The sequence below is a fragment of the Bombina bombina genome, chromosome 6 (assembly GCF_027579735.1).
Source record: "Bombina bombina isolate aBomBom1 chromosome 6, aBomBom1.pri, whole genome shotgun sequence".
Taxonomy (NCBI): domain Eukaryota; kingdom Metazoa; phylum Chordata; class Amphibia; order Anura; family Bombinatoridae; genus Bombina; species Bombina bombina.
The window spans coordinates 81,856,939-81,870,671 of NC_069504.1; the positions used below are offsets into that span (position 1 = coordinate 81,856,939).

The 13,733-nt window shown below is 40.4% G+C and overlaps 1 protein-coding gene across 1 annotated transcript in view; it reads right to left on the minus strand.

Moving 5' to 3' along the window:
- Positions 1-268: 268 nt before the first annotated feature.
- Positions 269-13,733, minus strand: part of DCLRE1C (DNA cross-link repair 1C) — a 147,721-nt gene continuing 134,256 nt past the window's right edge. Inside the window, exon 14 of the mRNA XM_053716501.1 lies at positions 269-1,666. Coding sequence (XP_053572476.1) covers positions 741-1,666 — 926 coding nt within the window. The 3' untranslated portion in view covers positions 269-740. The remainder of the gene's footprint in view (positions 1,667-13,733) is intronic.

The following is a 13,733-nucleotide window of genomic DNA, read 5'->3' on the forward strand; positions in this document are numbered from 1 at the left end:
TATGTTTGCAAATAATTATTTTATTAATTATAAGACTACAGGAAAATGCACTAAATAATATAGGATCCTTTAAAGACTTAGCAACATTCAGGAGAAAAATCAACTTAGCGCTGCGGAATCTGTTGGCACTCTACAAATAACTGATAAAAATAAATCATAATAATAACAGAAGGTTTGACCTGAACAGTCAATAAATATTTCTGAATAGAAATAATTAATATTAAATATTACAAAAAAAATAATATTGTGTTCATTATGAATGAAGAGTTATCACTATTAAATGTTTGTGGTACAGTGAAAATCCTGTTAATTTCCTATAGAAAATGTATTACAAATTAAAGAGAAATGAAAAACCTAATGTTTATTTCATTATTCAGATGCAGTATATCATTTTAAGAAAGTTTGCAATTCACTTCTATAATCAAATTTATTTGGTTCTATTGGTATCCTTTGTTGAAAATCGGATAGGTAGGCTCAGGAGAGAGCATGTGTCTAGAGAACTAAAAGGCAGCAGTTTTGCAAAATTGCTTTTAAACAACTTTACACATTAATTAAACACTGCTGTCATATTGTTCTCCAGACACGTGCACGCTACCTACCTAGGTATTCTCTTAATTTGAACCAAGTACATTTGAAAATAGAATTAAATTGGAGACTTTCATAAAGCTGTACACTCTATCTGAATAATAAAAGAAGATATGGGTTTCATGTCCCTTTAAGTTAGTGAATGTAAAAAGCAGCTAATCTTGATTATCCGTCATGATAGATTTTCCTGTTGCAAGCCTCTCATACAAAAACTGCAGCTTGTCTGGATTTGGTTGTTCACACCCAGGAGTAGAAGGAATTTCAAAGTCCGAGGAGCTCTGTGAGTCGGTCTTAAGTGATGCACCATCACCAATGTGAGCAATAAATGCACATTCTCCCTTATCTAGAATGTGTGTTGTTTCTTCTGCTTGGTCACTGGTTTTCCTGCTCTGAGATTCATTAGGCTTGGCTGCAGGTCTGGCAACAACTGTTAAATGGTGCCTATTTAAAAGCCCAGCATCAGTTTCTTTTCGTTCCTGAGTGGTCAACATGACTGTGTCGGCTTGGTTATCCCACCCTTGACTGCCTTGTTCCGAGATGTGCGTTGACTGGGATGAATTCAATGAGGAAATATGGGTTGAGTCATCAGAATCACTGTACAGTTTTGGTGACTGAGAACTTTTGCAAACCCCAGGAGCTGGGATACACTCCTCAGTATCCGAGATGTCATCTGCGTGATTGCAGAAGAAAGCTCCCCACTCTGGCACAGCAGTATCATTAGGTTCAGACACTGTATGAGGAACGTTGTCTTTGTTTTTCAAAATTACATCTGGTGTTGCCAGGAGAGGATTTAGGCTAGGCACATAATGTTTAAGGTTTGGGGTCATCACTTCTTCAGTAACATCTTCATCCTCTTCCTCATCCTCCCCATTTGATTCTTCACAGTCCACATAATCTACTCTAATGTTGCCACGCACTGGTATTTCTTTGTGGTCCACCATGGGTCCACCAACTATTTCCTGATCTGCAGGTAGAATTTCATCACCATTTAGCTCTGACTTCCATTTGTAATCCCTGGAAATCTTGTGCTTCAGGTGGTTTAATAGGTAATCATCAAAAAGTTCATCAGCAACGTCCTCATCTTTTAAAAACAAATAATAATGAGAATAATTATTAGAAAAAAAACATTATTTACTTACAGGAACATAAAGGTCAGGTTTAAAACACATGTACTTATGTTTGCAAAACTGATTCTGTTACTGCTACCTCTGTGCCAGCTTTTATCATACAAGTGACTCACTGCAGATATGGAGCTGGGTACTTTTGCTGACAAGTGAAGCCACATGATGCCACTGTGACTTGGTGCACGAACAAGAAAAAAAAAAAAGTGTGTGGCTAAAGCCTTCTACAATATCAGTAGTAGGTTGAGTGTGCAATAATCAGCATTAAACAGTGATAACTTTTAAATAAACTTTTTTTTAGACATATTGCAAAAAATAATACAAGTTAAATTTAACATGCACCATTGTGTAATTCAAAAATTTTGTACACTATAACTTATAAGCACCTACTGGTCAAAAGAGCAATACCTACTTACTGCTGTCTTTCCATCCCTTAAGGGACTTTGTAATCCATTTTTTTCATTTGATGCAGCATTGTTTAAACACTTTAAAAATTGTTTTTGCCAGAAAAATGTGAAGTAATAACGATTTTAAAGGGACATAATACTCATATGCTAAATCACTTGAAACTGATGCAGCATAACTGTAAAAAGCTGACAGGAAAATATCACCTGAGCATATCTATGTAAAAAAGGAAGATATTTTACCTAACAACTTCCTCAGCTCAGCAGAGCAAGTTATGTGTAAAAAGTTATACTCAGCTGCAGCCCAGCTACAGGTAAAAAAAAAATAAAAAAAATGAAGAAATTAGCAGCAGCCAATCAGCATCAACAGTGCTGAAGTCATGAACTCTTACTGTGATCTCATGAGATTTCACTTAACTCTCATGAGATTTCATTGTAAACTTCCTTAAACTGAATAGGGAAATAAGATGAGTGTGCACGTAAGCTCGCTCCTTCAGCTGTCCCGGGACAGACATACTGATTTGTTGCTTAGAAGTCCTTTACAATGGGATCTGGCTACTGAGAAACTGTTGAGGTAAAATATCTTTCTTTTTTACATAGAGATGTTCAGGTGATATTTTCTAGTCAACTTTTTACAGCTATACTGTATCACTTTCAAGTGTTAAAACATTTGGGTATTATGGCCCATTAAATTTAATCAATACAGCAGTATCAGTTGTTTACTTCCTGCTAATGCCCAGATGAAAGATTGTTACTTCCTGCTAATGAATAATAACAGATAGTTACTTCTTGCTAACGTTCAATAGCTAACAGGTCCAAATACTCATTTTACCCATCAGTCAGTGGGCAGTAGGAAGGAGTGACTACCAGCTAGTGAGCATAAGGAAGTACAGTCTTGGCCAAAAGTTTTGAGAATGACACAAATATTAATTTTCACAATGTCTGCTGCTTCAGTGTTTTTAGATCTTTTTTTCAGATGTTACTATGGTAACAACTCTTAAATTGCCATACAATAAGAGGCTAACCTATTCTCACTTGTTTTGACAGCTGTCAAGCTATGACCAAAGGCTTCAGCAGTGTATAGTATTGCGAAGATAAAACCACCTATGTTGCTATGGTAAGCGGACAGTAAGGTAGCCAACCTATTATCAGAAAGTCTAAGGCTAAGTAAAGGGTAAAACTATACACTACAATATTCTCTACAAGCAGCTAGCGGGTCAGGAGAAGCTAATATATACTATATTAAAATGCAACCACCCATGGTGGGCTTTAAATGTTCCAGGTCTCTCTGAGATATCTTGGTCAATACAGACCCACAACAAAGCTACACAAAGAGTTCCTGGTTGAATATGGAAAAGTGGGGTTGCTTTTGCTGCACAGCATGCAGCGGTTTATCAGAGGACAGTATTTTACTCATCCGCATAAGCAACAGAAATTCTACCACAAACATCGGATGACTTGTACCACAACCACATTGTGTACCTTATACACTGCATTTGCAGACTTTTTAAGTAGGAAAAACGTCTGATGACTTACAAACTTGTATGGCCAACCACAGGTAGGCAATTCAGACTGCACTAAAGAACGGTTCCCTCTGACCAACCTGTGGCTCGTTATTTCTTGGAGGTGAACCACATGGTTAAGGATCTAAAGTATACTATAATCGATCATGTCCCCTCACCTCCTTGGGGTGGTGACAGAAACAGACTGCTGTTAAAAAGAGAAGCTCATTGGACATTCATATTGGACACTTTGATTCCAAAGGGGCTTAACATCCATTTCGATTGGCAAGTTTGTCTTTGACAATATTCATTCTCCTTGTTTCCCTACAGATGACTCTACCACATATCCATTGTGGCAGATTAGCTTGATTGTATATAGTGAGGTTTGATTCCCCTCTTGCCCTTACATACTGAATTGCTTATATATAGTCCTATGTAGATAGTATTGGAGAGGTATGTCAGGTACTTAAGGTATAGTATGATCCTAGCTAAACTTGTAGGGTGTATATCATACATAATATAGTATATATTAACTTCTCCTGACCTTCTAGCTGCTTGAAGATATTTTATTGTATAGTTTTACCCTTTACTTAGCCTTAGACTGTCTGATGATAGGTTGGCTACCTTACTGTCTGTTTACCATAGCAACATGGGTGATTTTATCTTCGCAATATTATACACTGCTGAAGCCTTTGGCCATAGCTTGACAGCTGTCAAAACAAGTGAGAATATGTTAGCCTCTTATTGGCTGGCAATTTAAGAGTTTTTAATGTGGTTGCTATAGTAACCAACGAGTGAGCAATATTTGATACACCCCTAAGTTACGAGACTACAAGCATAAGATATATTTAGCATTTAACATAGGATGTGTATGCGTGACATTATTGCAGGACATATACAACTGTTTCTGATCCATTGTAATAAGTGGTATTATTTGATTATTTATTTATGTCTTCACAGCCGTAATCTCGCGTTACCCGGGATGACGATGTCACATGTGGGTGGTGCCCCTACTCGGGAGATCGAGGGACATGGGGGCTAATGTTTTTAAATGGTGGCTGGTGTTTGGGAAAGTTGGTCTATTTCTTTTTTGATGTATGTCTGAGGAAGGGGCTAACCCCCCGAAAATGTTCACACTTTTGCATTAAAAATCGAAAGCAAGACCTGGTAAGTGCACTTAATTTCTGACTGTATACTGTTCTATTTGTTGCACCCCGGGCATCAGGAGTCGTCTGGAGTGCTGATCTGGCTACACATTATATATATATATTTCTTTCATGTAATTGGTAAGAGTCCATGAGCTAGTGAAGTATGGGATATACAATCCTACCAGGAGGGGCAAAGTTTCCCAAACCTCAAAATGCCTATGAATACACCCCTCACCACACCCACAATTCAGTTTTACAAACTTTGCCTCCTATGGAGGTGGTGAAGTAAGTTTGTGCTAAGATTTCTACGTTGATATGCGCTTCTCAGCATTTTGAAGCCCGATTCCTTTCAAAGTACAGTGAATGTCAGAGGGATGTGAAGGGAGTATCACCTATTGAATACAATGGTTTTCCTCACGGGGGATCTATTTCATAGGTTCTCTGTTATCGGTTGTAGAGAGTCATCTCCTACCTCCCTTTTCAGATCGACAATATACTCTCATATTCCATTACCTCTACTGATAACCGTTTCAGTACTGGTTTGGCTATCTGCCATATGTGGATGGGTGTCTTTTGTTAAGTATGTTTTCATTACGTAAGACACTCTCAGTTATGTTTGGCACTTTATGTATTTATATAAAGTTCTAAATATATGTATTGTACTTATATTTGCCATGATTCAGGTTTTCAGTATATTTCCTTTTGCAGACTGTCAGTTTCATATCTGGGAAGTGCTTTTTTATGAAAATGTATTTCTTACCTGGGGTATAGTCTCTTTGTCAAATTGACTGTCTTTTAAATTCGCGGGCAGAATTAGGCTTGCGAGGGCGCAAAATGCCAGTTTATTGCGTCATTCTTGGCGCAAGATTTTTTTGGCGCGAAGTTACGTTCGTTGATGCAAATTCGTCATTTCTGGTGTCTATGACGCAAGTGTGTCGTTTCCGGACGTTTTTGGCGCCAACATTTTTTTTTGTTGTGCTTCATACTTGGCGCCAAATATTTTCATTATTTAAGACCCCATTCCTATTTGCCTCTTGCCTTTTTTCTATGTCGGCTATGCTGTTTGCATTTTTCCCATTCCTGAAACTGCCATATAAGGAAATTGATAATTTTGCTTTATATGTTGTTTTTTTCTCTTACATGTGCAAGATGTCTCAATCTGATCCTGTCTCAGAAATCACTGTTGGAATCCTGCTGCCTGATAACAGTTCTACCAAAGCTAAGTGCATTTGTTGTAAACTTGTGGAGGTTATACCTCCAGCTGTGGTTTGTAATAGTTGTCATGATAAACTTTTACATGCAGAGAATGTATCCATCAGTAGTAGTTCATTATATATTGCTGTTCACTCAACATCTAATACATAAGATATACCTGTAAATTTAAAATAATTTATTTCTGATTCTATTCAGAAGGCTTTGGCTGCCATTCCGCCTTCTAATAAACGTAAAAGGTCTTTTAAAACTTCTCAAAGTTGATGAAATTTCAAATGACCGGCAACATACTGATTTATCCTTCTCTGATGAGGATAAGAAGATCCTGCCTCAGATATTGACACTGACAAATCCTCTTATTTATTTAAAATGGAGTATATTCGTTCTTTGTTAAAAGAAGTGTTGATTACATTAGATATGCAGGAAACTAGTCCTGAGTCCAGAGGTTTTCTCCAGTTCCTGATGCTATTTCTGATATGATTTCTAAAGAATGGAATAGGCCTGGTACTTCTTTTATTCCTTCTTCAAGGTTTAAAAAAGTGTATGCTTTACCAGCAGTTATATTGGAGTTTTGGGAAAAGATCCCCAAAGTTGATGGGGCTATCTCTACTCTTGCTAAACGTACTACTATTCATACGGAAGATAGTACTTTGTTTAAAGATCCTTTAGATAGAAAAATTGAATCTTATCTAAGGAAAGCTTATTTATATTCAGGTCATCTTCTTAGGCCTGCAATGTTTTTGGCTGATGTTGCAGCTGCTTCAACTTTTTGGTTGGAAACTTTAGCGCAACAAGGTTTTTGATATCATCAAAATTGATGTTAAATCTATGTCTTTAGCTATTTTAGCTAGAAGAGCTTTGTGACTCAAATCTTGGAATGCTGATAGGACTTCTAAGTCCAGATTGCTATCTCTTTCTTTCCAAGGTAATAAATTATTTGGTTCTCAGTTGGATTAAATAATTTCAACTGTCACTGGGGGGAAGGGAGTTTTTTTTTGCCTCAGGATAAAAGACCTAAGGGTAAATCTAAAGCTTCTAACCGTTTTCATTCCTTTCGACAAAATAAGGAACAGAAACTTAATCCTTCCCCCAAGGAATCTGTTTCCAATTGGAAGTCTTCTTAAAACTGGAATAAATCCAAGCCATTTAAGAGATCAAAGCCAGCCCCCAAGTCCGCATGAAGGTGCAGCCCTCATTCCAGCTAAACTGGTAGGGGGCAGATGAAAATTTTTCAAAGATGTTTAGATCAATTCGGTCCAAAATCATTGGATTCAAAGTATTGTCTCTCAGGGGTACAGAATAGGATTCAGAGTAAGACCACCTGTAAAAACATAATTTATGCTTACCTGATAAATTTATTTCTCTTGTAGTGTATCCAGTCCACGGAGCATCCATTACTTGTGGGATATTCTCCTTCCCAACAGGAAGTTGCAAGAGGATCACCCACAGCAAAGCTGCTATATAGCTCCTCCCCTCACTGCCATATCCAGTCATTCGACCGAAACAAGACGAGAAAGGAGAAACCATAGGGTGCAGTGGTGACTGTAGTTTAATTAAAATTTAGACCTGCCTTAAAAGGACAGGGCGGGCCTTGGACTGGATACACTACAAGAGAAATACATTTATCAGGTAAGTGTATCCAGTCCACGGATCATCCATTACATGTGGGATACCAATACTAAAGCTAAAGTACACGGATGATGGGAGGGACAAGGCAGGAACTTAAACGGAAGGAACCACTGCCTGTAGAACCTTTCTCCTAAAAACAGCCTCCGAAGAAGCAAAAGTGTCAAATTTGTAAAATTTGCAAATCTGTTCAACAGAGGCCTCATTTTTAAAGGCCCAGGTGGAAGCCACAGCTCTAGTAGAATGAGCTGTAATCCTTTCAGGGGGCTGCTGTCCAGCAGTCTCATAGGCTAAGCGTATTATGCTCCGAAGCCAAAAGGAGAGAGAGGTTGTCGAAGCTTTTTGACCTCTCCTCTGTCCAGAGTAAACGACAAACAGGGCAGATGTTTGACGAAAATCTTTAGTAGCCTGCAAGTAAAGCTTCAAGGCATGGACTACGTCCAGATTATGCAAAAGACGTTCCTTCTTTGAAGAAGGATTAGGACACAATGATGGAACAACAATCTCTTGATTGATATTCCTGTTAGAAACCACCTTAGGTAAAAACCCAGGTTTGGTACGCAGAACTGCCTTGTCTGAATGAAAAATCAGATAAGGAGAATCACAATGTAAGGCAGATAACTCAGAGACTCTTCGAGCCGAGGAAATAGCCATCAAAAACAGAACTTTCCAAGATAAAAGTTTAATATCAATGGAATGAAGGGGTTCAAACGGAACTCCCTGAAGAACTTTAAGAACCAAGTTTAAGCTCCACGGGGGAGCAACAGTTTTAAACACAGGCTTAATCCTAACCAAAGCCTGACAAAATGCCTGGACGTCTGGAACTTCTGCCAGACACTTGTGCAAAAGAATAGACAGAGCAGAGATCTGTCCTTTTAAAGAACTAGCTGATAAGCCTTTGTCCAAACCCTCTTGGAGAAAGGACAATATCCTAGGAATCCTAACCTTACTCCATGAGTAACTCTTGGATTCACACCAATAAATATATTTACGCCATATCTTATGGTAGATTTTCCTGGTGACAGGCTTCCGAGCCTGTATTAAGGTATCAATGACTGACTCGGAGAAGCCACGCCTTGATAGAATCAAGCGTTCAATCTCCATGCAGTCAGTCTCAGAGAAATTAGATTTGGATGATTGAAAGGACCTTGTATTAAAAGGTCCTGCCTCAGAGGCAGAGTCCATGGTGGAAGAGATGACATGTCCACTAGGTCTGCATACCAGGTCCTGCGTGGCCACGCAAACGCTATCAGAATCACCGATGCTCTCTCCTGTTTGATTTTGGCAATCAGTCGAGGGAGCAGAGGAAATGGTGGAAACACATAGGCCAGGTTGAAGAACCAAGGAGCTGCTAGAGCATCTATCAGCGTTGCTCCCGGGTCCCTGGACCTGGATCCATAACAAGGAAGCTTGGCGTTCTGGCGAGACGCCATGAGATCCAGTTCTGGTTTGCCCCAATGATGGACCACTTGAGCAAACACCTCTGGATGGAGTTCCCACTCCCCCGGATGAAAAGTCTGACGACTTAGAAAATCCGCCTCCCAGTTCTCTACGCCTGGGATGTGGATTGCTGACAGGTGGCAAGAGTGAGACTCTGCCCAGCGAATTATCTTTGAGACTTCTAACATCGCTAGGGAACTCCTGGTTCCCCCTTGATGGTTGATGTAAGCCACAGTCGTGATGTTGTCTGACTGAAATCTGATGAACCTCAGTGTTGCTAACTGAGGCCAAGCTAGAAGAGCATTGAATATTGCTCTTAACTCCAGAATATTTATTGGGAGGAGATTCTCCTCCTGAGTCCATGATCCCTGAGCCTTCAGGGAGTTCCAGACTGCGCCCCAACCTAGAAGGCTGGCATCTGTTGTTACAATCGTCCAATCTGGCCTGCGAAAGGTCATACCCTTGGACAGATGGACCCGAGAAAGCCACCAGAGAAGAGAATCTCTGGTCTCTTGATCCAGATTTAGTAGAGGGGACAAATCTGAGTAATCCCCATTCCACTGACTTAGCATGCATAATTGCAGCGGTCTGAGATGCAGGCGAGCAAATGGCACTATGTCCATTGCCGCTACCGTTAAGCCGATTACTTCAATGCACTGAGCCACTGACGGGCGTGGAATGGAATGAAGGACACGGCAAACATTTAGAAGTTTTGATAACCTGGACTCCGTCAGGTAAATTTTCATCTCTTACAGAATCTATAAGAGTCCCTAGGAAGGAGACTCTTGTGAATGGTGATAGAGAACTCTTTTCCACGTTCACTTTCCACCCATGCGACCTCAGAAATGCCAGAACTATCTCTGTATGAGACTTGGCAATTTGAAAGCTTGACGCCTGTATCAGGATGTCGTCTAGATAAGGAGACACCGCTATGCCTCGCGGTCTTAGAACCGCCAGAAGTGAGCCCAGAACCTTTGTAAAAATTCTCGGGGCTGTGGCCAACCCGAAGGGAAGAGCTACAAATTGGTAATGCCTGTCTAGAAAGGCAAACCTTAGGAACCGATGATGATCTTTGTGAATCGGTATGTGAAGGTAGGCATCCTTTAAGTCCACTGTGGTCATGTACTGACCCTCTTGGATCATGGGTAGGATGGTCCGAATAGTTTCCATTTTGAATGATGGAACTCTGAGGAATTTGTTTAAGATCTTTAGATCCAAGATTGGTCTGAAGGTTCCCTCTTTCTTGGGAACCACAAACAGATTTGAATAAAACCCCTGTCTTTAGTTCCGTCCGCGGAACTGGATGGATCACTCCCATTACTAGGAGGTCTTGCACACAGCTTAGGAATGCCTCTTTCTTTATCTGGTTTGCTGATAACCTTGAAAGATGAAATCTCCCTTGTGGAGGAGAAGCTTTGAAGTCCAGAAGATATCCCTGAGATATGATCTCCAACGCCCAGGGATCCTGAACATCTCTTGCCCACGCCTGGGCGAAGAAAGTCTGCCCCCCACTAGATCCGTTTCCGGATAGGGGGCCGTTCCTTCATGCTGTCTTGGGGGCAGCAGCAGGCTTTCTGGCCTGCTTGCCCTTGTTCCAGGACTGGTTAGGTTTCCAGGCCTGTCTGGAATGAGCAACAGTTCCCTCTTGTTTTGAAGCGGAGGAAGTTGATGCTGCTCCTGCCTTGAAATTTCGAAAGGCACGAAAATTAGACTGTTTGGCCTTTGATTTGGCCCTGTCCTGAGGAAGGGTATGACCCTTGCCTCCAGTAATGTCAGCAATAATTTCCTTCAAGCCAGGCCCGAATAAGGTCTGCCCCTTGAAAGGAATGTTGAGTAATTTAGACTTTGAAGTCACGTCAGCTGACCAGGATTTAAGCCATAGCGCCCTACGCGCCTGGATGGCGAATCCGGAATTCTTAGCCGTTAGTTTAGTCAAATGAACAATGGCATCAGAAAAAAATGAGTTAGCTAGCTTAAGCATTCTAAGCTTGTCAATATTTTCATTCAATTGAGCTGTCTGGATGGCCTCTTCCAGGGCCTCAAACCACAATGCCGCCGCAGCAGTGACAGGCGCAATGCATGCAAAGGGCTGTAAAATAAAACCTTGTTGAATAAACTTTTTCTTAAGGTAACCCTCCAATTTTTTATCCATTGGATCTGAAAAAGCACAACTGTCCTCAACCGGGATAGTGGTACGCTTTGCTAAAGTAGAAACTGCTCCCTCCACCTTAGGGATCGTCTGCCATAAGTCCCGTGTAGTGGCGTCTATTGGAAACATTTTTCTAAATATAGGAGGTGGGGAAAAGGGCACACCGGGTCTATCCCACTCCTTGCTAATAATTTCTGTAAGCCTTTTAGGTATAGGAAAAACGTCAGTACTCACCGGCACCGCATAGTATCTATCCAGCCTACACAATTTCTCTGGAATTGCAACTGTGTTACAGTCATTCAGAGCAGCTAATACCTCCCCAAGTAATACACGGAGGTTCTCAAGCTTAAATTTAAAATTAGAAATCTCTGAATCAGGTTTCCCCGAGTCAGAGATGTCACCCACAGACTGAAGCTCTCCGTCCTCATGTTCTGCATACTGTGACGCAGTATCAGACATGGCTCTAACAGCATTTGCACGCTCTGTATCTCTCCTAACCCCAGAGCTATCGTGCTTGCCTCTTAATTCAGGCAATCTAGATAATACCTCTGACAGGGTATTATTCATGATTGCAGCCATTTCCTGCAAGGTAATCGCTATGGGCGTCCCTGATGTAATTGGCGCCATATTATCGTGCGTCCCCTGAGCGTGAGGCGAAGGGTCTGACACGTGGGGAGAGTTAGTCGGCATAACTTTCCCCTCAACAGAACCCTCTGGTGATAATTCTTTTATAGATAAAGACTGATCTTTACTGTTTAAGGTGAAATCAATACATTTAGTACACATTCTCCTATGGGGCTCCACCATGGCTTTCAAACATAATGAACAAGTGGGTTCCTCTGTGTCAGACATGTTTAAAGAGACTAGCAATGAGACTAGCAAGCTTGGAAAACATTTTAAAACAAGCTTACAAGCAATATAAAAAACGTTACTGCGCCTTTAAGAAACACAAATTTTCCCAAATTTTGAAATAACAGTGAAAAAATGCCGTTACACTAACGAAATTTTTACAGTGTATGTAATAAGTTAGCAGAGCATTGCACCCACTTGCAAATGGATGATTAACCCCTTAATGCCAAAAACGGAATAACAAATGACAAAAACGTTTTTTAAACAGTCACAACAACTGCCACAGCTCTACTGTGGCTTTTTACCTCCCTCATTACGACTTTTGAAGCCTTTTGAGCCCTTCAGAGAAGTCCTGGATCATGCAGGAAGAAGCTGGATGTCTGTGTCTGTAATTTTTGCTGTGCAAAAAAACGCCAAAATAGGCGCCTCCCACTCATATTACAACAGTGGGAAGCCTCAGGGAACTGTTTCTAGGCAAAATTCAAGCCAGCCATGTGGAAAAAACTAGGCCCCAACAAGTTTTATCACCAAACATATGTAAAAAACGATTAAACATGCCAGCAAACGTTTTATATTACACTTTTATAAGAGTATGTATCTCTGTTAATAAGCCTGATACCAGTCGCTATCACTGCATTTAAGGCTTTACTTACATTACTTCGGCATCAGCAGCATTTTCTAGCAAATTCCATCCCTAGAAAAATATTTTAACTGCACATACCTTATTACAGGAAAACCTGCACGCTATTCCCCCTCTGAAGTTACCTCACTCCTCAGAATATGGGAGAACAGCAAAGGATCTTAGTTACTTCTGCTAAGATCATAGAAAACGCAGGCAGATTCTTCTTCTAAATACTGCCTGAGATAAACAGTACACTCCGGTACCATTTAAAAATAACAAACTTTTGATTGAAGAAATAAACTAAGTATAAAACAACACAGTCCTCTTACGACCTCCATCTTAGTTGAGAGTTGCAAGAGAATGACTGGATATGGCAGTGAGGGGAGGAGCTATATAGCAGCTCTGCTGTGGGTGATCCTCTTGCAACTTCCTGTTGGGAAGGAGAATATCCCACAAGTAATGGATGATCCGTGGACTGGATACACTTAACAAGAGAAAAGATTTTTTCTCTCACGCATTCCAGCAAAACCAGTAAAGACTCAGGCTTTCCTGAAGTCTGTTTCAGACCTGGAGTTATTAGGGGTAATCATGCCAGTTTCGTTTCAAATCTATTCATTATCCCAAAGAAAGAAAATTCATTCATACCAGTTCTGGATCTAAAAATTTTGAATTGATATGTAAGAGTACCAACTTTCAAAATGGTGACTATAAGGACTATTCTGACTTTTGTTCAGCAAGGGCATTATATGTCCACAATAGACTTACAGGATTCCTATCTTCATATTCCGATTCATCCGGATCACTATCGGTTCCTGAGATTCTCTTTTCTAGACAAGCATTACCAATTTGTTGCTCTTCCTTTTGGCCTAGCGACAGCTCCAAGAATCTTTTCAAAGGTTCTCAGTGCCCTACTCTCTGTAATCAGAGAGCGGGGTATTGCGGTGTTTCCTTATTTGGACGATATCTTGGTACTCGCTCAGTCTTTACGTTCTGCAGAATCTCACACGAATCAACTAGTGTTGTTTCTACGAAGACATGGTTGGAGGATCAATTTACCAAAAAGTTTTTTTTGATT